The sequence below is a fragment of the Echiichthys vipera genome, assembly GCF_963691815.1.
Source record: "Echiichthys vipera genome assembly, chromosome: 22".
NCBI classification, from domain to species: Eukaryota; Metazoa; Chordata; class Actinopteri; order Perciformes; family Trachinidae; genus Echiichthys; species Echiichthys vipera.
Window position 1 is genome coordinate 3503577 of NC_139847.1, and position 25780 is coordinate 3529356.

The 25780-nt window shown below is 44.2% G+C and overlaps 1 protein-coding gene across 2 annotated transcripts in view; it reads right to left on the minus strand.

Moving 5' to 3' along the window:
* col4a6 (collagen, type IV, alpha 6) overlaps positions 1-25780 on the minus strand; it is a 150242-nt gene that overhangs the window by 16347 nt on the left and 108115 nt on the right. Inside the window, exons 10-25 of one of the 2 annotated variants that reach the window (XM_083937266.1) lie at positions 20402-20464; positions 19553-19588; positions 19406-19447; positions 12042-12131; positions 9365-9418; positions 8950-9012; positions 8768-8812; positions 7828-7881; positions 7063-7132; positions 6433-6543; positions 6146-6295; positions 4850-4900; positions 2570-2665; positions 1313-1470; positions 1044-1226; positions 681-864 (exon numbers count right to left, since the gene is read on the minus strand). In XM_083937266.1, the coding sequence (XP_083793392.1) occupies positions 681-864; positions 1044-1226; positions 1313-1470; positions 2570-2665; positions 4850-4900; positions 6146-6295; positions 6433-6543; positions 7063-7132; positions 7828-7881; positions 8768-8812; positions 8950-9012; positions 9365-9418; positions 12042-12131; positions 19406-19447; positions 19553-19588; positions 20402-20464 (1450 nt within the window). The remainder of the gene's footprint in view (positions 1-680; positions 865-1043; positions 1227-1312; positions 1471-2569; positions 2666-4849; positions 4901-6145; positions 6296-6432; positions 6544-7062; positions 7133-7827; positions 7882-8767; positions 8813-8949; positions 9013-9364; positions 9419-12041; positions 12132-19405; positions 19448-19552; positions 19589-20401; positions 20465-25780) is intronic. The other variant, XM_083937267.1, reaches the window with a different exon arrangement.

The following is a 25780-nucleotide window of genomic DNA, read 5'->3' on the forward strand; positions in this document are numbered from 1 at the left end:
ATTAGACCTTAAACAACACCAGTGTTATCCTTTTATTTATCATTTGCATAATGAAGTGATGCGTAAACCATGATTTGGACTGAACACATCAAACACATCTCACTTCCTCTGAGACTAAAGAAGCACAGCAGCGGTTGCGCAATCAGCGTTAAAATCTCATCATTGTGCGTCAATGAGTCGAACTAATGAAGCAGCTTATGGATTTTTTTAGATTATTGGCTGCAGAAGAAGTTTATAAGCACATTAATGGAGACCATTAATCGTGTAGTTAGCTGCAGCAGGAGCAGCAGCAGCGGCGGCGGCGGCAGCAGCCGAGGCGTGAAGGGCAGGAAGCTGCTTTGGGAGAGAAAGGTCTGACGCGTCGTCCCGTCAGCTCCGGCACAGTTTGGCTGCTTCGGTGAGGAACAGTGTGTCCCCGAGAACATGTCTCCTAATGGTTTAGGCTGTTAGGATGGGGTTGCTATGGTGACTACAGTACATGGAAGGTCGGACGGGGATTGGATGGGATGGATTTATTGAGCTGGGGGGGTGGGGGGGTCAACCTGTGGGAAGAATAAGGCACTACATCCACACACACGCACGCACGCACGCACACGCACGCACGCACACACACGCACGCACGCAGGCACACGCACATACACGCACGCACACACACACACACCCTCCCCAGCATCACTTACCTCTAGGTCCGGGTAAACCTGGTTGCCCCGGGAACCCAGGGATGCCAGGATCTCCAGGCTCTCCGCGGAAGCCGGGTGTGCCGACGTAGCCGACGCCGGGTTCTCCGGGGCCACCGGGACGACCCTTCTGCCCCGGGTACCCTGGGAAACCTTTCTCTCCGACTGTGCCGAAACCAGCGTCGCCCTGCAGAGGAAAGGGGAGAAAGAAATCTTATTTGTATACCTTCTTTTAATAACTTCGATTCAGATGGGGGCAGCGGCACCCCTAAGCGTACTGCAGGATTATTCCAAAGTGAGAACATTATGAAAGAAAGCTGGAGGAGCACTCCTTTAGATGGACATGAACGCCGTGTGCCGACTCACTGGGAGTCCAGGGGCTCCGGGGAAGCCAGGAAGTCCGTCTCTGCCGGGTTTTCCAGTTTCACCTGTCGGGCCTCTGGGCCCAGGACCTCCAATCTCTCCTTTCACCCCCAAACCCAGGTTGGGGTAGTAAGACGCCCCCTTCTCTCCTTTGCGACCGTAGCCGCCGCTGTTACCGGGGCGACCCTGTGGGGAGGGCAGAAAGTAAAATAACATTCAGTGTAGCCAAAAGTGGGATGAAAGCTGGGCAAAATAACCAAAATTCAACTTACGGGAGGTCCCTGAGCGCCATTAAAGCCCGGTGAACCGCCGTCGCCGGCCTCGCCCTTTCGTCCGGGGAAGCCGGGGTTGCCGTTGACTCCTGGGGGTCCAGGTAAGCCGGGCGCGCCTTGGGTGCCTCCGCCCAGGCAGGCGCAGTCGCCGGGATCCCCTGAAGGACGGAGAAAACGGGAAGTGGAAGGTGTATTAAAGAGTGGAGCGAGGGAAAGGGGCTCAAAGGAGGGATGAGGGATGTGTTCATAAGGGAAGATATTACCGGAGCGCGTTCTCACACGGACGAATCAAACCCTTCAACAACTTACCCCTGGAAAAAGTCCCCTTATGCACTGCAGAGCTACATTTATCATGGACCAGCGACCTGACCGTAGAGCTGCAATCACGATTAACTGATTAGTCGGCACTTATCAACCGGTAGCTGTTTTGATACGTGGTGCGTTTCCATTAGGGTCGAATATCCGTAATGAGGCGGCCCTCCATCGCCCAAACGCCCCTAATTTGCATGTGAGGCTCTCGAGCGACTGTTCGTTGGCCCTGTCGCAGAGCGGGGCCGTTTTTCCCCCCTGAGAGAAGCCCCCTTTGTTTGTGCACATTTATTTACTCATGTACACAAATCAGATGATCAGCTGATCACCGGCGTTCGAAACCCACTGAGAGTGAGACGTCACCTCCGGAGTCTCGTAAATCCCTCTGGGGCCGTTTTTTGGCAGTTTTCAAGGCTTTTTTTTAGAGAGGACGGACAGGAAATGGGGTGAGAGAGAGAGGGGGAGACATGTAGCAAAGGGCCATAGGTCGGAGTCGAACCCGCGGCCGCTGCCTCGAGGACCTTCAGCCTCTTTACGTGGGGCGACTGCTCTTTTTTTGTAATGGAAACACGGCGAGTTAACGGCCATTTGAGAGGGCGTGCAACATTTGACCTTAACAGAAAGTGAATTGCTTTGAGACGAGACGACGCTTTAGGAAACAATAATCAACATTTTCCACCATTTTCTGACACTTTTGGAGCCCAAACAACGATGACTGAAAGTCGACAATGAAAAATAACTGTTGCAGCTCTACGTAACCGGCCGAGATGAAATTGACGTCACGTCCCGTCTCCTGCTCTAGAACCCCAGAACCACCCTGAACCAGACGGAGTGTCTCCAGACAGCGAGGACACGTCTGTCACGCACAGTCTCCTGATGTGCGCTGCACGTGTGAAAGAGGACGATATCTGGACAGGATCAGAGAGGACGGGTTATCAGACTTTGTACCTCTGAAGCCATTGTATCCTCTGTTACCCGGCTCTCCTCTGGGGCCGGGCGTCCCAGGCACTCCAGGGATACTGTTGGTGAGAGGTCCGGTAGAACCTGCACACACACACACACACACACACACACACACACAGACAGACAGACAGACAGACACACACACACACGCAGACAGACAGACAGACAGACACACACACACACACACACACACAAAACTCCATCAATTAGAGATTAAAATGGTAAATTAGCCACAAACAATACAGAAAGTCAGATCTCACACTGTCTGGACATGAGCTGAAATCCACTGATGATGTAAGAGGTCAAAAATCGGTGTTGGAGGAACTTATTTTTACTTCACTCACATCCAAATATGTTTTATCGTGTGACTGAGAGTCATGTGCACCAGCGCAGTGGAAGTGCAGCTCGGTGTCACAGTGTGAAATCAGGATTAGTCTCTTTGGAGCTCAGCATGTAATATGAAAGAGTTCAGCTGCTGCTGCTGCTGCTGCTGCTGCTGCAAGATGACAGATGCTTATTTAAAATAAAAAAATAAAAGCATGAACTTGTTTATATCGTATTCAAATATAAAACAGCATTGTATTTGAACTGACTCAGTGATTTTACATCGACTAGAATGGCGTTAAGAGCTACTTGCCACCAGCAGCATGCATAGCGCGTTGCAGTTTGGCACCGACACGAACAAAGGAAACAAACCGCGGAACAATGACACGTCGATATTAACGCTGTGTATCCAGTGATAAACGCAAGTGCATCGTCTGCGAATGGGAGTTCATTCTGGGGAAGATCTTAGGGCAAGGAGGGAGATAATAACACCTGTCTTGGTTCAAGGGTGATCATTAGTTACGTCCCTAAGTTAGGAAGCAATGCACAATGGGGGTGGCAGTAGCTCAGTCCATAGGTGACTTGGCTGGGAACCGTAGGGTCGCTGGTTCAAGTCCCTGTGTGGACCATGAATGGAGCGTGGACTGGTGGCTGGAGAGGTGCCAGTTCATCTCCTGGGCACTGCCGAGGAAAAAATTAAATTTCCCCATTGCGGGATAAATAAAGTACTTCTTCTTCTTCTTCAACACAAGCAACCAATATTACAGCTCCGTCTCCCGTTAGCATGTAGCTACATGTAGTAAACAGCAGCACGTTGTACTGAGCTGTGCGTAGCGCTACTTCATGCAGAAGTCTGCATCCTGAGCCGATCTGCTCGTTGGCGGTTAGACCGGGTACGCATAAACACGTTTACCTCATTGTTTGAAACTCTGGTCATGTTTAGCATGAACATGTTACATTATAATATACTGTATGTATGTATGACAGAAACGGAATAGAGCAATAGGCCCCCTTAAGTACACCTCTGAGCTCACCCGACACAACTCGTATCCCATGTAGGAAGTTGTTTCAGTCAAGTCCTATAAGGAATCTATGAGGCTGCATGAATGCTCGTACTGCAAAACGCATTTAAAGAAGCCAACGAGACGATTTATTTCACATATTCAACTGAAAGACAAACTAAGGGAGACTCCAGCCCCCCTCCTGAGAAAACCCATTTTAGCCGCTTGTACCCGCGACCTCGTTCTTTGGGTCCTGACCCAGCTTTCATGACCACAGGTGAGGGTAGGAACGAAGATTGACCGGTAGATCCAGAGCTTTGTCTTCCTCAGCTCTCTTTTCATCACAACGGTGCGTTAGAGCGACTGCAGCTCCGCCCCCGCTGCTCCGATTCTCCGGCCAAACTCACGCTCCATCGTCCCCTCACTCGTGAACAAGATCCCGAGGTCCTCTTTCACTTTGGGGTAAGGACTCATTCCCTACCTGGAGTAACATTTATATGCATATTTTTAAATTACGTTCGGTACAGCCCCATTGTTTTCTGTCGGTCGGTGTTTTTGTCTTCCTTCGTTCAATGTGTCCGCGCTGACAAAATGAAATCCCTGTTTGCAAACGCGGCTGCTAATGCTGCTGCTGCTGCTGCCATGCATCGACATCCATGTAAAATCAGTGAATCGTGCGCACAGCAGGGCGACACCTCGTGGCCAAAGATGAGAAAAAGCAGCTTGGAGTAGAGAGCGCCTCCCATCCAAGTCTGAAGAATAGCCCGCGCGCTTCTCAACCATACTTACCACCGCACCCTCCACACACAGAGTATAGCGTTAAATCAAAAAAGCGTTTCGGCCTGCTGAAAGTTGTGTTTGCTGCTGCGGGAATTTCACTTTGGCGGGCTGAATATTGCCATGGCGACTATGGCAATATGGCCGCGTTTAGGATACCTGCCTTTGGGCCGGGTCCCCTCAGGATAGATGACGCAGGGTTCAACGGTAAAGCCTTGGAGGACAGTTAGATCAGTCAGCCATGAGGTTTTAGAGTCTGCTGCTAACTTGTCTTATACTTTAAGAGATAGATGTTTATGTTTATGATTATGGCTGGTGGAAGTACAAAATCAACTTTACTACGCCGACCGCCATGGAGGACCGAACATGACTCGAGTCTCATAAATAAATATAGGAATAAATAAATACAGGAATAAATATATAAATACACTAATAAATAAATAAATGCATAAATAAATAAAGGAATAAATATATAAAAACAGGAATAAATAAATAAATACAGGAATAAATATATAAATACACTAATAAATAAATAAATGCATAAATGCATAAATAAATAAAGGAATAAATATATAAATACACTAATAAATAAATAAAGGAATAACTTAATACAGGAATAAATAAATAAATACAGGAATAAATATATAAATACACTAATAAATAAATAAATGCATAAATGCATAAATAAATAAAGGAATAAATATATAAATACACTAATAAATAAATAAAGGAATAACTTAATACAGGAATAAATAAATAAATACAGGAATAAATAAATAAATACAGGAATAAATATATAAATACACTAATAAATAAATAAAGGAATAACTTAATACAGGAATAAATAAATAAATACAGGAATAAATAAATAAATACAGGAATAAATATATAAATACACTAATAAATAAATAAATAAATACACTAATAAATAAAGGAAGAAATATATAAATACTTTAATAAATAAATAAATACAGGAATAAATATATAAATTAATTAATAAATAAATAAATGCATGAATAAATGGAACCTCCTGCCTAAATGTAAAGCATTTATTCATTCATTTATGTATGCATTTATTTGTTTATTCCTGTATTTATTTATGCATTTATTTGTTTATTCCTGTATTTATTGATGCTTTTATTTATTTATTCATTGAGACTCGAGTCCTGTTCAGTCCTCCATAAACTGCAGCTCTGTGACAGGATGATTAAGATGCCGAAAGCATCATTTTATCCATAAAAATAACAAACAAATAAGTTTAGCTCACGTTATTTTAGCTCCTTTCATGAAACATAAACAAGTTACTCTTCAAAATATGTCTAAAAAGACAAAAAGGGAAGTTTAAAATAGTGATTCTGATGTTTTTAACGTTGTTTTTCATGGCAGGGAGCTTTCTCTGTCTTCATCACGACCACCTGTGAGGAGGGAGATCATGTCAGGCGGTTCTGTGTGAACGTACTTGTGGGTCCCTGAGGTCCAGGAGGGCCGGGGGTTCCAGGGAGTCCAGGGGAACCAGGAAGTCCTTCGGAGCCATAGCCTGGTATGCCTGCGTTACCTTTCTCTCCCTTTGGGCCGGGGGTCCCGGGAAAACCTGTGGATGCGCGACTACCTGCACATGAAGACGGAGGAGACGACTGGTTGATGAATGAAACTGATATTTGAATGTTGAAATGAACCCACTGCATCTCTTAAGGAGTGATATACTCCGTGTGTGTGTGTGTGTGTGTGTGTGTGTGCATATATCACCTGTGCCGTATCCACCGACTCCAGGTGGGCCAGGTGGTCCGGGGAAGCCTGGAGGTCCCTGGTCACCGGGGGAACCGGGAAGGCCATTGAGACCCGGGTCACCTGTTGGTCCTACAGCCAATCAGACAAGAGACGGTCAACACAGGAATCTTGTATATTAGAACGAGCTGTGATGGATCTGAACCCCGAAACCCACCAGTTGGTTTGAAAAACGGTATTTTTTTATGAATATCAGCAAAATGACACCATTTATCCGACGTATCGTTCTTGAATGGATCTTAAAATAGTTCATTTTCTCAAAATCACTTTATTCTACACGTCTAATTTAAAAGAAACCGTCGTCATTGATCACATCCTGTAAAATACGTTAAATTCTGCGTTCCTTCGACTCGGCCCAGACCGACACAAGACACCAATTCAGTGAAACTTTGACTGTATCAGATATGGAGCCCCCTGTTTTCTAGTATCGGTAACATGTGTGGGAACAGGGGAAACTCTTGTATAGATGCCCTTTTAAATTCTCCCTACTTCAGGACACGATGATGCTGTTTCCACAGAGGTGCATCAGGAGCAAACAAAAGCCCTGAAACGGCGCGTGGCACAGAGGGTTCAATGATTCATCTGGCTTACCTTGGACAGAGGTGCCCAGACCAGAAACGTAAGCAGGAGGTCCCGGTGGTCCTTGCTCGCCTTGGTCTCCCTGTTAAACACACAAAATAGTCATTCATTCATTCATTCATCTTCAACCAACGATAAAGACGCACAAAATTACAAGAAAAAAAGAAAAAACATCACAAAGACACAATAAGTGACCACAAAGAGACAAAAAATGACCACAAAGAGACACAGACAGACCACAAAGAGACAAAAAATGACCACAAAGAGGCACAAAAAGACCACAAACAGACACAAAAAGACCACAAAGAGACACAAAAAGACCACAAAGAGACACAAAGTGACCACAAAGAGACACAGACAGACCACAAAGAGACACAAAGTGACCACAAAGAGACACAAAAAGACCACAAACAGACACAAAAAGACAACAAAGAGACACAAAAAGACAACAAAGAGACACAAAGTGACCACAAAGAGACACAAAAAGACCACAAAGAGAAACAAAGTGACCACAAAGAGACACAAAAAGACCACAAAGAGAAACAAAGTGACCACAAAGAGACACAGAAAGACCACAAAGAGAAACAAAGTGACCACAAAGAGACACAAAAACACCACAAAAGGAAGCAAAAGAACGCTGGCGCCATCAGCTGGTGAAACAGGGGCATTGCAAGAAGACGCACAACATTTAATACAGTGTTCAATCTAAGCAGCACACACACACACACACACACGCACACGCACACACACACACACACACACACACACACACTTTACCTTGGGTCCTAAGTATCCTGGTTGCCCGGGGAAACCTGGAGTACCTCCGAATCCCTGTGTCAGGAGAAACGATCAGGTTTGAATTCACTTTGTATGACAAATGAAAATATAGAAGTGAAATCATCTCGATCAGATCTGTTCCTCTATAAGAAACAGAAAGAATGTAGAAACGATTGGATAACAACAAGTGAATTATTTAAATAGCGTTCGTAAAGGAACAATCCTGCTTTTTCCACAGCATATTAAATATTTCTAATAAACCGTAAGTTATAATAATATAGGACGGAGGATATGTAGAAGTAAAACTTTTCTCTGCGGCATATTCTCTGCATTTTATTCTATATGTAGTGAGGTACTGCACTTAGTTTGCATTGCCGTATTTTCCGCACTATAAGTTGCATCTAAAAACCTTCAAATGTCTCCAAAGCCGACAGTGCGCCTTATAATCCAGTGCTCCTTATATATGGACCAATATTGAGCCACAACAGGTCTCCAACTACGGTGAGCAGCCGCCGACTCTATTTTCCCCAATTTAATGTATTGTCTCATCTCATCTCATCTTCAACCTCTTATCTTAGCAGGGGACCCCAAACTTCCCTTTCCCGGGCCACATTAACCAGCTCTAACTGGGGGATCCTGAGGCGTTCCCAGGCCAGTGTGGAGATCTAATCTCTCCACCTGGTCCTGGGTCTTCCCCGAGGCCTCCTCCCAGCTGGACGTGCCTGGAACACCTCCCTAGGGAGGCGCCCGGGGTTCATCCTTACTAAATGATCCTGAACCACCTCAACTGGCTCCTTTCAACGCAAAGGAGCAGCGGCTCTACTTCGGCCGCTTGTACCCGCGACCTCGTTCTTTCGCTCCTGACATTTAATGTATTGTGCAGAACTGAATTGACACCTGTAAGCCAATAAGAAACCAGTGTTTTCTGTGTCTACGTTACCCTTTGTCCTGGAGCTCCGGGGGGTCCGTTTAAACCTGGAGGACCCTGTAGTGGGTGGAGACAAAGACGACATCCACCGCAGAGGAAGAGGGGAGAAGAACACGGTAATAGGCTGAAGTTAGGGGAGGATTCATGCCACAAACAGGCAAACTGTAATCATGAAATCAGCTGTGAGCTCTTACTCTTGCCCCGGGGTATCCAAGGATGCCCTTCTCTCCATATTCACCACGGTAGTTGTAAGGCCCCTGGAAGTGGGTGAAAGGACGGTTGAGTTCAGTATTTTTTAAGTCAGGATTTCTCTCATCTCTCTTGTTTTCACCAGATCGCCTGAGGCCATGTCAACACGGCCTGAACGTCTCAGCTAAACTGTATTTGCAGCGACGTAAAATGACAGTATGCACATTTAAAGTGCTGAAATTGTCGATTTCTGCAACACATTCCTGTAAAATGTTTCACAATAAAAGCCTTGAAATTAAGGGGTTCAGTCCACTGGAATGCTAGAGGGCTTTTAATTTGAAACAGGAAGTGAGTTTGACTAATTCTACTTATCAAACAAAGGGAAGTCTGCTTCAAATCAAGGCTTGTTACAACACTCACAGGTTGTCCAGGGCTGCCGGAGTATCCTCTGACTCCCTTTGGACCAGGGTTACCCTTTGAGGAAGACAGAGAGAGATCAGTTGTTATTTATATTTATCTCTTGCACATTCGTTGGATTTAAACTTACCTTCGTGAGTCTGTGCGAACGATAAAGTCTCACTCGAAAGAAATACGGAGACAACTAAAATCCCCCTGCTATTGTGGAACATGAATTAGTTCCTGGAAGGGGACGGGATAATATTTGGGTCAAGTAGACGGGCTGCCCCCCGTCCCTCACCTAATATATGTCACTCCAAGAGACACAGACAGACCACAAAGAAAGAATAATGACAACAATGACACAACATGACGATACAGACACACAACATTACAACAAAAAGACACAACATAACTACAAAGATACAAAAAGACCCACAAAGTGACACAAAAACACCATAAAAAGACACAAAATGACCACAAAGAGACAAAAAGTGACCACATAAAGACACAAAATGACGATAAAGACACACAAAATTACAACGAGAAATGAAAAACCATCACAAAGAGACAAAAAGTGACCACAAAGAGACACTTCAGACTACAGAGAGCTGATAAAACGACAGCAGACAAACAAAGTCTGTCTTGCAGGAGTAGGAGAGATGGGGGGGGGGGGGGGGGCTTCTGTCTGTGTCCTGGGGCCCACTGTCTCATAACCGTCCCTGGGGCCCACTGTCTCATAATCGTCCCTGGGGCCCACTGTCTCATAATCGTCCCTGGGGCCCACTGTCTCATAATCGTCCCTGGGGCCCACTGTCTCATAACCGTCCCTGGGGCCCATTGTCTCATAACCGTCCCTGGGGCCCTCTGTCTCATAATCATCCCTGGGACCCACTGTCTCATAATCGTCCCTGGGGCCCACTGTCTCATAATCGTCCCTGGGGCCCTCTGTCTCATAATCGTCCCTGGGACCCACTGTCTCATAACCGTCCCTGGGGCCCACTGTCTCATAATCGTCCCTGGGACCCACTGTCTCATAATCGTCCCTGGGGCCCACTGTCTCATAACCGTCCCTGGGGCCCTCTGTCTCATATCCGTCCCTGGGACCCACTGTCTCATAACCGTCTCTGGGGCCCACTGTCTCATAACCGTCCCTGGGGCCCACTGTCTCACAATCGTCCCTGGGGCCCACTGTCTCATAACCGTCCCTGGGGCCCACTGTCTCATAATCGTCCCTGGGGCCCACTGTCTCACAATCGTCCCTGGGGCCCACTGTCTCATAACCTTCCCTGGGGCCCACTGTCTCATAACCGTCCCCTCGGGCCCACTGTCTCATAACCGTCCCTGGGGCCCGCTGTGTTGGGTTTGGAGCGCCGAGGGTCTGATGGAGGACGACTCAGATCAGAAACTAATGCTATAATGTTGCGTCTTCTCCAACAAACCTTTGTTCCTTTGTCTCCTTTGGGAAAACCCACAAACTCCACAACGCCATTGACCAGCGGCTGCCCGGGGTCGCCAGGCAAGCCCACGTCGCCCTGGATGCCGTAACCAAGGGAAGAGAGAGCTGTTTACGCTGATCACCGCGGCGACCGGAGGGGAGACGGCGGAACAAGGAGGGGAAAGGCGACGAGTTTTGGGGCATTTAGGGGAAACGGGGGAGAGACGGGGACGGAGGACGAGCTCTGTGGGACTGCGGGTGAAGCCACTGGAGGTGGTGGAGGGGTGAGGACTCACTGGGGTGAGGATGAGAGGCTGGTCTTAGTGTGAAGGTCATCGTTTCAATCGAACCGAGAGTCTCTGCAGGCAGGAAGGTCTCTAGTCTTGTATTTCTGATGACAGAAGCTTTTATTTTGGTAGGTCAGAGGGTTATGTAACCACTGTATGAAGACTTAGGGCGCACTCACACTGTCCATCCGTACCGTGCCAAAACTGGTTTTACGGGTAAAGTCTAGTTCCTTTGACCAGTGTGAGTGCAAGACAGTTTTCTTTTTGGTGTAACAGCTATTAACGGAGAAATCTGGGAGTGTCGCTAACAGCTGGACGTGGCTAACACTGATTACGGGGCATTCAAAGGTCTTTTTTAACCACTAATGCTGCTGAAAATAACAGCAAACCTCTGCAGCAGCATGAGAAGAGTCCCTACACACACAACAAAGCACCAATGGGCTCCTTCCTTTGGGATTGACTTTGGTAATCCACTGTAATGGACTTTACTATGAGAGGAGCTGGTGCAGGGGCCAGGAGGTAAGTCTTTCAAACACTCTTTTAATAAACTCTGGCTTCACTAACTACGTTGTGTGTAAACCTTTGGGGCAAGACATGACCATTTCTGCCTCCAGAGCAGCTCTGCTCGTCCGGAAAAAGACGCTGATACTGATGGACCAACCTCTCCTCCACCCGTCACGCAAGTCGTGTCCTCCCTCGCCTCCACCTCCGCCTCCGCCCTCGTCCTCCCCTCCATGGCTGTAAAGTTTGCTGCAATCACTGCTCCTCTTCCTCTTTTAACCTTTAGTGTCTGACCATAAACAGCCTTCTGCCTGCTGTGGTATTCATCTTGTTTTACCACTTTTATAATGAAACCCCACCACATTCGTGAGCGTGTGTGTGTGTGTGTGTGTGTGTGTGTGTGTGTGTGTGTGTGTGTGTGAAAGCGCTACGACCTCGGCTCCTAGCCTCCCCTTCTTCCTTCTTGCTGCGTTACCTTATCTCCTTTGTAGATTGTGAGAGTTTGTTCGCTTCTTAGCGACCCGTCCCCGGGAGTACCGCTGGGTCCGGGAAGACCCACGTCGCCCTGGAGTCCGAAATACACACAACACACCGTTAGCCAATCAGGAAGGAGCAGCGGGAGGGGAGATGGAGGAGAAACAGGAAGAGAAGGGAGGCGAAAGAAGAAGAAAAAGAGCAGATATTAAGAAAGATAACTAGACTACGTGGCCAAAAGTACGTAGATTATTACGTAACACACCTGAACATATGAGTGGCATTGTGGGTAATGTAGGCGCAGGGTTTTGACAAGAAAACGTAGAATAAAAAAGTCGATATCTCTGGTTCTTCTGCAGTGATTTGAGCATGTCTGTCGTTTTTTAAACACATGCTTTATTAATTTAATGTGTTTTGACATTAAAAGTGTTCCTCAAAGCAATTTCAGTCAAAAGCAACTGGACTAGGTCAGGGGGTGGGCGATGCCGGTCCTGGAGGGCCACTGTCCTGCATGTTTTAGGTTTCTCTCTGCTCCAACACACCTGAGTCTAATGCTCAGCTCGTTATCAAGCAGCTGATACTCGTCACACTTTGACTATTGTTGGACTCAGGTGTGTGAGGGTAGGGAGGAACCTAACACATGCAGGACAGAGGCTCTACAGGACCCGGGATCGCCCACCCCTGAACTAGTCCAGTTGCTTTTGACTGAAATTGCTTTGAGGATAACGGCGACCTGGACACATGAGAACATTCACAGGCTTATTAACGGTGTTTCACATGTCATGCTTCTTGCGGTCAGCGTGTTGCGGGTGGCGACATCGTGCATCTCAGCCCAGGCGACTGTGTGCAGAGTGTAAGCCATGAAACAACACAGAGGGGGTCTCACAGGCCACGCTGCAGTGTTGGGCGTGCTGCAGGACTCAGAAGTGCATACAGATCCAAAGTGAAGTTTGCACCTGCACCGAAGTGACGCATGCTCTTCAGAAATATCCTGCAGCATCAGGATTTCCCATCAAATCCCAAAACAAACCGTAAGATAACTTCCAACCTAAAGAGCACAAAAAGCACTTGTGTCCACATACTTTTGGCCATGTAGCAGACAACGATAAGATATGGAATGACATTTAAGTCAATATTAAATAAATAAATACATGAATATGCCTGTGAAATAAATTTAAAAAAATAACGAAATAAACACACGAATGAATATGACTGTGAAATAAAATATCAATTATTAATATGGCTATGAAATAAAATATCAATTATTAATATGGATATGAAATAAAAAATACAGCGGTAAAATACAAAATAAATAAATATGACTATGAAATAAAAAATAAATAAATACATACATAAATATCCCTGTGAAATAAATAAAAAAACAAATATGCTCATGAAATTAAATATGGCTGTAAAATAAATATATAAATTATAAATATGACTATAAAAATAATAAATAAACTATTAATATGCTATGAAATAAAATATATAGCTTTAAAAATAGAAAATGAATAAATATGACTATGAAATAAAAGTATATAAATAAGTATGGCTATGAAATAATAAAGAAATGATTAATATGGCTATGTAATAAAATATATAGCTGTAAAATAATTAATAAATAAATATGACTATGAAATAAAAGTATATAAATAAGTATGGCTACGAAATAAGATATATAACTGTAAAATAATTAATAAATAAATATGACTATCAAATAAAAAATAAATAAACACATAAATAAATATGCGTATGAAATAAAAATATATAAATAAATATGGCTATGAAATAAATAAATTAATCATAAATATGACTATGAAATAAACCCTGAAATAAACAAATGAGACAATAAAAATATATAAACTATACATATGAAAAGTGAATGATTAGATATAAATAAAGAGTTAAATAAATCTGGAATGACGTAATAAAAATCCCCTGAGATAAAAACTGTGTTGACTTATTTATATATTTATATTTATGTCTCTATTTATCGCCTCATTTATTCACTCCAACGCTAATTTTACATTTTTTAATATTGACTCAAATGGTGTTCCACAGATGGACCGATAAATAAACCGATCACATATAAAAGATAAAATAAAATAAAACAAGAAGAATAAATGAATAAAAAGAGGAAAAATGTAACGATAGACAAAGAAAGGAGAGAAGAAGAGAGGAATAAAGACAAATGGACAACAGAAGAAGAGAGAGCTGAGGGATACTTCATCTTGAGGTTTTTTTTCGCGGATCGATTTAAATAAAAATGTCGGGATCCCACTTTTCCCCCTCGGCGTAAAAAGACAAACACAAATCTGAGTTTCCTCCTAAAACATCTCAGCAGGCTCAGCAGTGACTCCAGCTGTGTCCACATTCAGTTCCACCCTGACTCTCTCGGCGTTTTCGGGTCGTTTTGGGTCTTTTGGGTCGAGCGTACATGCATGCAAGTGTGCGAGGAAGTCGAGTGTGTTAGTGTGTGAGCGTTCAAAAATGAGGTGGGTGGGTGGAGGTGTGGGAGTCAAAGAGCAGGCGGATGAACTACAAATCCCAGAATGCACCACCGGAGGCACAAACGTGATTAAGAGTGGGGAGGTGTGGGAGTCAAAGAGCAGGGGAATGAACTACAAATCCCAGGGTGCACCACCAGAGGCCCAAACGTGATTAAGAGTGGGGAGGTGTGGGAGTCAAAGAGCAGGCGAATGAACTACAAATCCCAGAGTGCACCACCGGAGGCCCGAACGTGATTAAAAGTGGGGAGGTGTGGGAGTCAAAGAGCAGGCGAATGAACTACAAATCCCAAAGTGCACCACCGGAGGCCCAAACGTGATTAAAAGTGGGGAGGTGTGGGAGTCAAAGAGCAGGCGAATGAACTACAAATCCCAGAGTGCACCACCGGAGGCCCAAACTTGATTAAAAGTGGGGAGGTTTGGGAGTCAAAGAGCAGGCGAATGAACTACAAATCCCAGAGTGCACCACCGGAGGCCTAAACGTGATTAAAAGTGGGGAGGTGTGGGAGTCAAAGAGCAGGCAAATGAACTACAAATCCCAGGGTGCACCACCGGAGGCCCAAACGTGATTAAAAGTGGAGATGTGTCTGAGTCAAAGAGCAGGGGAATGAACTACAAATCCCAGAATGCACCACCGGAGGCCCAAACGTGATTAAAAGTGGGGAGGTTTGGGAGTCAAAGAGCAGGCGAATGAACTACAAATCCCAGGGTGCACCACCGGAGGCCCAAACGTGATTAAAAGTGGGGAGGTGTGGGAGTCAAAGAGCAGGCGAATGAACTACAAATCCCAGAGTGCACCACCGGAGGCCCAAACGTGATTAAAAGTGGGGAGGTGTGGGAGTCAAAGAGCAGGCGAATGAACTACAAATCCCAGAGTGCACCACCGGAGGCCCAAACGTGATTAAAAGTGGGGAGGTGTGGGAGTCAAAGAGCAGGCAAATGAACTACAAATCCCAGAGTGCACCACCGGAGGCCCAAACGTGATTGAAAGTAGGGATGAAGTGCAACATGGGAAGTAGGAGCAAGTGATTGCAGCGCCCCGTTACAGCCCACAGATCGTCCTCCGGAGTGACAGCTCAGACGGATGAAGTTGGATTTTGTTTTATTTGTGCCGATCTTCGAATTAAGGAAACTTTAACGCCACAGAATGCAAAATGAGGCATTGTGCGGTGACTGAGTTTCACATTAAAGTTGATCTTTTTAGCAATTTGGGAGTAAAAACCTCATGAAATCTCTGAACTGTCATTCAACAGGGAGGGAAACGTACGTGTGACGCCTCTGGACCACTCGCAAACTTACTGAGTATATGAAGTTGATTTTTTAGGGAGGATTTTGATGGTTATTCGTAATGAAACGCTGATTCCAGATCTCATCTCATCTCATCTTCAGCCTCTTATCCAGGGTCGGGTCTCGGGGGCAGCAGCTCCAGCAGGGGACCCCACACTTCCCTTTCCCAGGCCACATTAACCGGCTCTAACTGGGGGATCCTGAGGCGTTCCCAGGCCAGTGTGGAGATCTAATCTCTCCACCTGGTCCTGGGTCTTCCCCGAGGCCTCCTCCCAGCTGGACGTGCCTGGAACACCTCCCTAGGGAGGCGCCCAGGGTTCATCCTTACCAGATGATCCTGAACCACCTCAACTGGCTCCTTTCAACGCAAAGGAGCAGCGGCTCTACTCCGAGTTCCTCACGGATGCTGAACTTCTCCCCCTCTCTCTAAGGGAGACTCCAGACCCCCTCCTGAGGAAACACATTTCGGCCGCTTGTACCTGGACCTGGTTCTTTGGGTCCTGACCCAGCTTTCATGACCACAGGTGAGGGTAGGAACCAGGACTGAGCGGTAGATCCAGAGCTTTGCCTTCCTCAGCTCTCTTTTGGTCACAACGGTGCGGTAGAGCGACTGCAGCACCGCCCCCGCTGCTCCGATTCTCCGGCCAAACTCACGCTCCATCGTCCCCTCACTCGTGAACAAGATCCCGAGGTACTTGAACTCCTTCACTTTGGGGTAAGGACTGATTCCAGATCGGGGATTTAAAACGTCCTCAGTAAGTTTGCGAGTGGTCTCAAATGGCATCCCGGGTCATTTGAAAAAGAACAAACCAGACTGAATCGAGGAGAGGTCCATGTGATCTTTTTATCATACAGGAAACAGATGCAACAAACAGTCCAGGCGTCAGTCTGGGTCCTGTCTCCATGGTAATCGTAGATTTGCGAAGACTCTCGTGAGACTCACACTACCAACCTTAACCGCGCTACAGCCTAAACTCAGCTCTCTGACCTTAATCGTTCCAGATCGATGCCTTATAGTGTTTAAAAAACAGAACTTCGGTTAACCGCGGAGGGCTAGCGGGTTTGTGAGATGATACATCATCACGGAAAATATGAATTACCTTCTCTAAATGCAGCACAGAGCAGCTGCTCATCGTTTCCCTTAAAAGAAAAGCCGCTTTCAGTGATTCTTTCAGAAGCTTAACCTTTGTTTCTGCTTCCTCTGTTTTTAGTTTTGCTGTTTATAGGATACTTAGCACCGAGCCCTCCGCGTATGCCTGACCTCAACCGGCTAACCTCTACCATCTCTCGAGACTTTCGCAAATCGTGGGTTACCATCTAGACAAGACCCTCAATCCGGGGATGGAGAGAGGAGGTGGAGGTGGAGGAGGAGGTGGAGGGAGAGAGGGATGCAGGGATGGGTGGGGTTAAAGGAGGGAAGGATAGATGCAGGGTAAATTAATGTGTTTTGGACGGAAGACGTACAGGTTACCAAGCCACCACCAGTCAGATTTTTAACATGCACAGTATTATGATCAACCAATTTATTTCTATAAATACACACACACACACACACACACACACACACACACACACACACGCACACACACACACACGCACACACACACACACACACACACGCACACGCACACACCTAGGACCCAGCTAGAGCACTCTAAGCCTGCTGTTTGGATGTCTGTGTAGTGTAGAAACCACAACACTAAAGAAGTAAAACGTATGATTTATTAAAATGTGCTTCTATCAGGTATGTATGGAGTACGGACTCAGAAATGTGCCGCTGTGGACCGAGGCAGTAGCTAAACCTATCTGAGACACATGGAAAAAAATCCCCTGTGCGCTATATTTAGAATATATATATATATATATATATCACCGCGAAACCTTGCAGTCAAACCGCCCTTCATGACGGGGAGCTGAAGCCGTCATATCCATGTACGCTCTCTCTGACGTCACCAGACTCCATTGACAAAAACAGCAATTTCACCTCACAGGACACGGGAGTTGCTGGTCCACTGCCGCCTACATCTGTTAGTTTGTTTGTGTTATTGTGTGACTTCAATTCAAACTCATCTCATCTCATCTTCAGCCTCTTATCCGGGGTCGGGTCTCGGGGGCAGCAGCTTTAGCAGGGGACCCCAAACTTCCCTTTCCCGGGCCACATTAACCAGCTCTAACTTGGGGATCCTGAGGCGTTCCCAGGCCAGTGTGGAGATCTAATCTCTCCACCTGGTCCTGGGTCTTCCCCGAGGCCTCCTCCCAGCTGGACGTGCCTGGAACACCTCCCTAGGGAGGCGCCCAGGGTTCATCCTTACCAGATGATCCTGAACCACCTCAACTGGCTCCTTTCAACGCAAAGGAGCAGCGGCTCTACTCCGAGTTCCTCACGGATGCTGAACTTCTCCCCCTATTTTTGGGATTCAAACTAAGCCTTTAAAATCCCCAAATCACACAATTACCAAAACAAACTAACAGATCAAGCCAGCCTGGTCCAGTCCCAGCCTGGTCCTGGTCCTGGTCCAGTCCCAGCCTGGTCCTGGTCCTGGTCCTGGTCCTGGTCCAGTCCCAGCCTGGTCAGATGCGTACATGAACTGATGAAGCCTCTTGGATGAGAGGTGAAACGTCTTCCTGACAAATAACCAAGTCCAGTTGCGTTTGACTGAAATTGCCTTGGGGATATTGTACATTTAACCCCCTATTCCTTATTTTTGGTGTCTAAAACACCTTTAGCTGTCGCCTCTGTCCACAGCAGAACATTTCTCTGGTTCTGTGTCCGTACTCATACATGCTTCTCGACCGCCACCTACTGTACGAAATAAAAAGACTAGGGATAAGAACCTCATACAACCAAACTACCCCTTTGAAGACTTACTGGAACATCATTCTGCTTTGGTGGTATGTTTGGGGCATGTTAGCCAAATGTAGCTTAGCACAAATGCTGCGATAGGACAATAACTCAGACGTAGCTTGCTTGCTAACTATCTAAACAAAGAAAACCTGAAAACTAGCTACAAATCCCATATTTTGTCAATAAATATCAAATGTTTCCACTCAGCGAGGCTAACAGCTGCTTGCGTTTGTGCTAAGCTAAGCTAAGCTAAGCTAACGCTCACCTGGAAACGTTGGATTCTGACTCTAGTGTCGTGGATTTTACACTTGTGCTCTGATATTTGAATCTGTCTCAAGCTAGCACCTGAGAAAACATCGCGGGGACAAAGTATCCTCAGTCTCACTCACGTTTATCATGTTTATTACATCCGTGCGTCACCGCGTGGATCTGAATTAACACATGAAATGCTGTAAAAACATTCGCACGGACGACTTTTGTTGGTATTGTAGTGAAACAGGAGTTTTTTTTATGCTCTGATTATAAATCTGTGGATCTTTATTCGTCTAAACTCGTGTTTGTTCTGTAACTGATGGGAAACTGGAACAAAACAAGAGACGAGAATTAAAAAAACACTCACTCAACATGCCGCTACATGAGTGTGTGATGAGTGTGTGATGTGTGTGTGATGAGTGTGTGATGTGTGTGTGTGAAGTGTGTGTGTGTTCTTCAGTTAACAGCGCGTACCTTGTCTCCTTTCTCTCCTTCGTACCCGTCACTGCGGCTCCCCTAAAAACAACAAGAGTTAACGAAACGTGCTTCGGAGGAACAAGAGCAACAACCTGAGGCGACGCAGAGCTGAGAGCTCCCCGTACTCTGGGTACTGTGACTCACCATGGGCCCTGGGGGGCCGGGGGGACCGGGCGGGCCCTGGGGACAGACCACAGAGTCACAGTCAGGAAGAAAATAATATATTCACATTTATTATATAGATATAAGAAATATTCCAATACCCCTCCCTTTCCTGCTTTATTATCTCTTTGCTTCATTTATTATTATGCATGTATTTTTTATTATTATTATATTCATTTTTTAATACATATATTTATATTTTATTTATTATTATGCATGTATTTTTTATTATTATTATATTTATTTTTAATATATATATTTATATTTTATTTATTATTATGCATGTATTTCTTATGTAATTTTATCATTATTGGGGATATTATTATTATATTTATTTTTATTTTTTATTTATTTTTTTATTTTTGTATTTATTTAATCTTCTTTTCCAATTATGTGTTTACATTTCTAACAAGTTTATATTTCACTGACAAAATCAGAAATAATATTCAGAAAAATACAAAAAATAAAATAAAATATTCTTATAATATTAATAATAAATATAATATTAATACAAAATATAATATTAATAATAAAATAATGAACTAATAATGGAACAATAATGATAATAGAACAGAAGTTACTGAATTTATTACAATTTTAATTATTCTTGAGCTGTTTGAGGTAATAAATAAAAGCTAAACTCCTGCGTTAAAACACTATTTAATGTAATAATGAAGTCTTTTGTGACATTGTCTTCACTCTTACTGTGGAGTATTTCGTCCCTCCGTCATTAGGAGTGCAACACAAACAGAAAATAAACTGTATTAAACATTTAAACACAGATATGAGACAGAATATGATGTTGAGAAGCAGAATGATGAGTTTACATACAGAGAATCCCTCAGGACCCCTCGGACCAGGGAAACCAGGGGGACCGTCAGGACCCGTGATACCCTGCAGAGACAAAACCGGGTCAGAACCCAGGACACTCACACGGCTACACACAGGTGTGCTGCTGTGTGTTAAAGAGTGTGTAGTAAAGTAAGGATCTTACAGGTGTGCTGCTGTGTGTTAAAGAGTGTGTATTAAAGTAAGGATCTTACAGGTGTGCTGCTGTGTGTTAAAGAGTGTGTAGTAAAGTAAGGATCTTACAGGTGTGCTGCTGTGTGTTAAAGAGTGTGTATTAAAGTAAGGATCTTACAGGTGTGCTGCTGTGTGTTAAAGAGTGTGTAGTAAAGTAAGGATCTTACAGGTGTGCTGCTGTGTGTTAAAGAGTGTGTAGTAAAGTAAGGATCTTACAGGTGTGCTGCTGTGTGTTAAAGAGTGTGTAGTAAAGTAAGGATCTTACAGGTGTGCTGCTGTGTGTTAAAGAGTGTGTATTAAAGTAAGGATCTTACAGGTGTGCTGCTGTGTGTTAAAGAGTGTGTATTAAAGTAAGGATCTTACAGGTGTGCTGCTGTGTGTTAAAGAGTGTGTAGTAAAGTAAGGATCTTACAGGTGTGCTGCTGTGTGTTAAAGAGTGTGTATTAAAGTAAGGATCTTACAGGTGTGCTGTTGTGTGTTAAAGAGTGTGTATTAAAGTAAGGATCTTACAGGTGTGCTGCTGTGTGTTAAAGAGTGTGTAGTAAAGTAAGGATCTTACAGGTGTGCTGCTGTGTGTTAAAGAGTGTGTAGTAAAGTAAGGATCTTACAGGTGTGCTGCTGTGTGTTAAAGAGTGTGTATTAAAGTAAGGATCTTACAGGTGTGCTGCTGTGTGTTAAAGAGTGTGTATTAAAGTAAGGATCTTACAGGTGTGCTGCTGTGTGTTAAAGAGTGTGTAGTAAAGTAAGGATCTTACAGGAGTGCTGCTGTGTGTTAAAGAGTGTGTAGTAAGGTAAGGATCTTACAGGTGTGCTGCTGTGTGTTAAAGAGTGTGTAGTGAAGTAAGGATCTTACAGGTGTGCTGCTGTGTGTTAAAGAGTGTGTAGTAAAGTAAGGATCTTACAGGTGTGCTGCTGTGTGTTAAAGAGTGTGTAGTAAAGTAAGGATCTTACAGGTGTGCTGCTGTGTGTTAAAGAGTGTGTAGTAAGGTAAGGATCTTACAGGTGTGCTGCTGTGTGTTAAAGAGTGTGTATTAAAGTAAGGATCTTACAGGTGTGCTGCTGTGTGTTAAAGAGTGTGTAGTAAAGTAAGGATCTTACAGGTGTGCTGCTGTGTGTTAAAGAGTGTGTAGTAAAGTAAGGATCTTACAGGTGTGCTGCTGTGTGTTAAAGAGTGTGTATTAAAGTAAGGATCTTACAGGTGTGCTGCTGTGTGTTAAAGAGTGTGTATTAAAGTAAGGATCTTACAGGTGTGCTGCTGTGTGTTAAAGAGTGTGTAGTAAAGTAAGGATCTTACAGGAGTGCTGCTGTGTGTTAAAGAGTGTGTAGTAAGGTAAGGATCTTACAGGTGTGCTGCTGTGTGTTAAAGAGTGTGTAGTGAAGTAAGGATCTTACAGGTGTGCTGCTGTGTGTTAAAGAGTGTGTAGTAAAGTAAGGATCTTACAGGTGTGCTGCTGTGTGTTAAAGAGTGTGTAGTAAAGTAAGGATCTTACAGGTGTGCTGCTGTGTGTTAAAGAGTGTGTAGTAAAGTAAGGATCTTACAGGTGTGCTGCTGTGTGTTAAAGAGTGTGTATTAAAGTAAGGATTTTACAGGTGTGCTGCTGTGTGTTAAAGAGTGTGTAGTAAAGTAAGGATCTTACAGGTGTGCTGCTGTGTGTTAAAGAGTGTGTAGTGAAGTAAGGATCTTACAGGTGTGCTGCTGTGTGTTAAAGAGTGTGTAGTAAAGTAAGGATCTTACAGGTGTGCTGCTGTGTGTTAAAGAGTGTGTAGTAAAGTAAGGATCTTACAGGTGTGCTGCTGTGTGTTAAAGAGTGTGTATTAAAGTAAGGATCTTACAGGTGTGCTGCTGTGTGTTAAAGAGTGTGTAGTAAAGTAAGGATCTTACAGGTGTGCTGCTGTGTGTTAAAGAGTGTGTATTAAAGTAAGGATCTTACAGGTGTGCTGCTGTGTGTTAAAGAGTGTGTAGTAAAGTAAGGATCTTACAGGTGTGCTGCTGTGTGTTAAAGAGTGTGTAGTAAAGTAAGGATCTTACAGGTGTGCTGCTGTGTGTTAAAGAGTGTGTAGTAAAGTAAGGATCTTACAGGTGTGCTGCTGTGTGTTAAAGAGTGTGTATTAAAGTAAGGATCTTACAGGTGTGCTGCTGTGTGTTAAAGAGTGTGTAGTAAAGTAAGGATCTTACAGGTGTGCTGCTGTGTGTTAAAGAGTGTGTAGTAAAGTAAGGATCTTACAGGTGTGCTGCTGTGTGTTAAAGAGTGTGTATTAAAGTAAGGATCTTACAGGTGTGCTGCTGTGTGTTAAAGAGTGTGTAGTAAAGTAAGGATCTTACAGGTGTGCTGCTGTGTGTTAAAGAGTGTGTAGTAAAGTAAGGATCTTACAGGTGTGCTGCTGTGTGTTAAAGAGTGTGTATTAAAGTAAGGATCTTACAGGTGTGCTGTTGTGTGTTAAAGAGTGTGTATTAAAGTAAGGATCTTACAGGTGTGCTGCTGTGTGGTAAAGAGTGTGTAGTGAAGTAAGGATCTTACAGGTGTGCTGCTGTGTGTTAAAGAGTGTGTAGTAAGGTAAGGATCTTACAGGTGTGCTGCTGTGTGTTAAAGAGTGTGTATTAAAGTAAGGATCTTACAGGTGTGCTGCTGTGTGTTAAAGAGTGTGTAGTAAAGTAAGGATCTTACAGGTGTGCTGCTGTGTGTTAAAGAGTGTGTAGTAAGGTAAGGATCTTACAGGTGTGCTGCTGTGTGTTAAAGAGTGTGTATTAAAGTAAGGATCTTACAGGTGTGCTGCTGTGTGTTAAAGAGTGTGTATTAAAGTAAGGATCTTACAGGTGTGCTGCTGTGTGTTAAAGAGTGTGTAGTAAAGTAAGGATCTTACAGGTGTGCTGCTGTGTGTTAAAGAGTGTGTAGTAAAGTAAGGATCTTACAGGTGTGCTGCTGTGTGTTAAAGAGTGTGTATTAAAGTAAGGATCTTACAGGTGTGCTGCTGTGTGTTAAAGAGTGTGTATTAAAGTAAGGATCTTACAGGTGTGCTGCTGTGTGTTAAAGAGTGTGTAGTAAAGTAAGGATCTTACAGGAGTGCTGCTGTGTGTTAAAGAGTGTGTAGTAAGGTAAGGATCTTACAGGTGTGCTGCTGTGTGTTAAAGAGTGTGTAGTGAAGTAAGGATCTTACAGGTGTGCTGCTGTGTGTTAAAGAGTGTGTAGTAAAGTAAGGATCTTACAGGTGTGCTGCTGTGTGTTAAAGAGTGTGTAGTAAAGTAAGGATCTTACAGGTGTGCTGCTGTGTGTTAAAGAGTGTGTAGTAAGGTAAGGATCTTACAGGTGTGCTGCTGTGTGTTAAAGAGTGTGTATTAAAGTAAGGATCTTACAGGTGTGCTGCTGTGTGTTAAAGAGTGTGTAGTAAAGTAAGGATCTTACAGGTGTGCTGCTGTGTGTTAAAGAGTGTGTAGTAAAGTAAGGATCTTACAGGTGTGCTGCTGTGTGTTAAAGAGTGTGTATTAAAGTAAGGATCTTACAGGTGTGCTGCTGTGTGTTAAAGAGTGTGTATTAAAGTAAGGATCTTACAGGTGTGCTGCTGTGTGTTAAAGAGTGTGTAGTAAAGTAAGGATCTTACAGGAGTGCTGCTGTGTGTTAAAGAGTGTGTAGTAAGGTAAGGATCTTACAGGTGTGCTGCTGTGTGTTAAAGAGTGTGTAGTGAAGTAAGGATCTTACAGGTGTGCTGCTGTGTGTTAAAGAGTGTGTAGTAAAGTAAGGATCTTACAGGTGTGCTGCTGTGTGTTAAAGAGTGTGTAGTAAAGTAAGGATCTTACAGGTGTGCTGCTGTGTGTTAAAGAGTGTGTAGTAAAGTAAGGATCTTACAGGTGTGCTGCTGTGTGTTAAAGAGTGTGTATTAAAGTAAGGATTTTACAGGTGTGCTGCTGTGTGTTAAAGAGTGTGTAGTAAAGTAAGGATCTTACAGGTGTGCTGCTGTGTGTTAAAGAGTGTGTAGTGAAGTAAGGATCTTACAGGTGTGCTGCTGTGTGTTAAAGAGTGTGTAGTAAAGTAAGGATCTTACAGGTGTGCTGCTGTGTGTTAAAGAGTGTGTAGTAAAGTAAGGATCTTACAGGTGTGCTGCTGTGTGTTAAAGAGTGTGTATTAAAGTAAGGATCTTACAGGTGTGCTGCTGTGTGTTAAAGAGTGTGTAGTAAAGTAAGGATCTTACAGGTGTGCTGCTGTGTGTTAAAGAGTGTGTATTAAAGTAAGGATCTTACAGGTGTGCTGCTGTGTGTTAAAGAGTGTGTATTAAAGTAAGGATCTTACAGGTGTGCTGCTGTGTGTTAAAGAGTGTGTAGTAAAGTAAGGATCTTACAGGTGTGCTGCTGTGTGTTAAAGAGTGTGTAGTAAAGTAAGGATCTTACAGGTGTGCTGCTGTGTGTTAAAGAGTGTGTAGTAAAGTAAGGATCTTACAGGTGTGCTGCTGCGTGTTAAAGAGTGTGTAGTAAAGTAAGGATCTTACAGGTGTGCTGCTGTGTGTTAAAGAGTGTGTAGTGAAGTAAGTATCTTACAGGTGTGCTGCTGTGTGTTAAAGAGTGTGTAGTAAAGTAAGGATCTTACAGGTGTGCTGCTGTGTGTTAAAGAGTGTGTATTAAAGTAAGGATCTTACAGGTGTGCTGCTGTGTGTTAAAGAGTGTGTAGTAAAGTAAGGATCTTACAGGTGTGCTGCTGTGTGTTAAAGAGTGTGTAGTAAAGTAAGGATCTTACAGGTGTGCTGCTGTGTGTTAAAGAGTGTGTAGTAAAGTAAGGATCTTACAGGTGTGCTGCTGTGTGTTAAAGAGTGTGTAGTAAAGTAAGGATCTTACAGGTGTGCTGCTGTGTGTTAAAGAGTGTGTAGTAAAGTAAGGATCTTACAGGTGTGCTGCTGTGTGTTAAAGAGTGTGTAGTAAAGTAAGGATCTTACAGGTGTGCTGCTGTGTGTTAAAGAGTGTGTAGTAAAGTAAGGATCTTACAGGTGTGCTGCTGTGTGTTAAAGAGTGTGTATTAAAGTAAGGATCTTACAGGTGTGCTGCTGTGTGTTAAAGAGTGTGTAGTAAAGTAAGGATCTTACAGGTGTGCTGCTGTGTGTTAAAGAGTGTGTAGTAAAGTAAGGATCTTACAGGTGTGCTGCTGTGTGTTAAAGAGTGTGTATTAAAGTAAGGATCTTACAGGTGTGCTGCTGTGTGTTAAA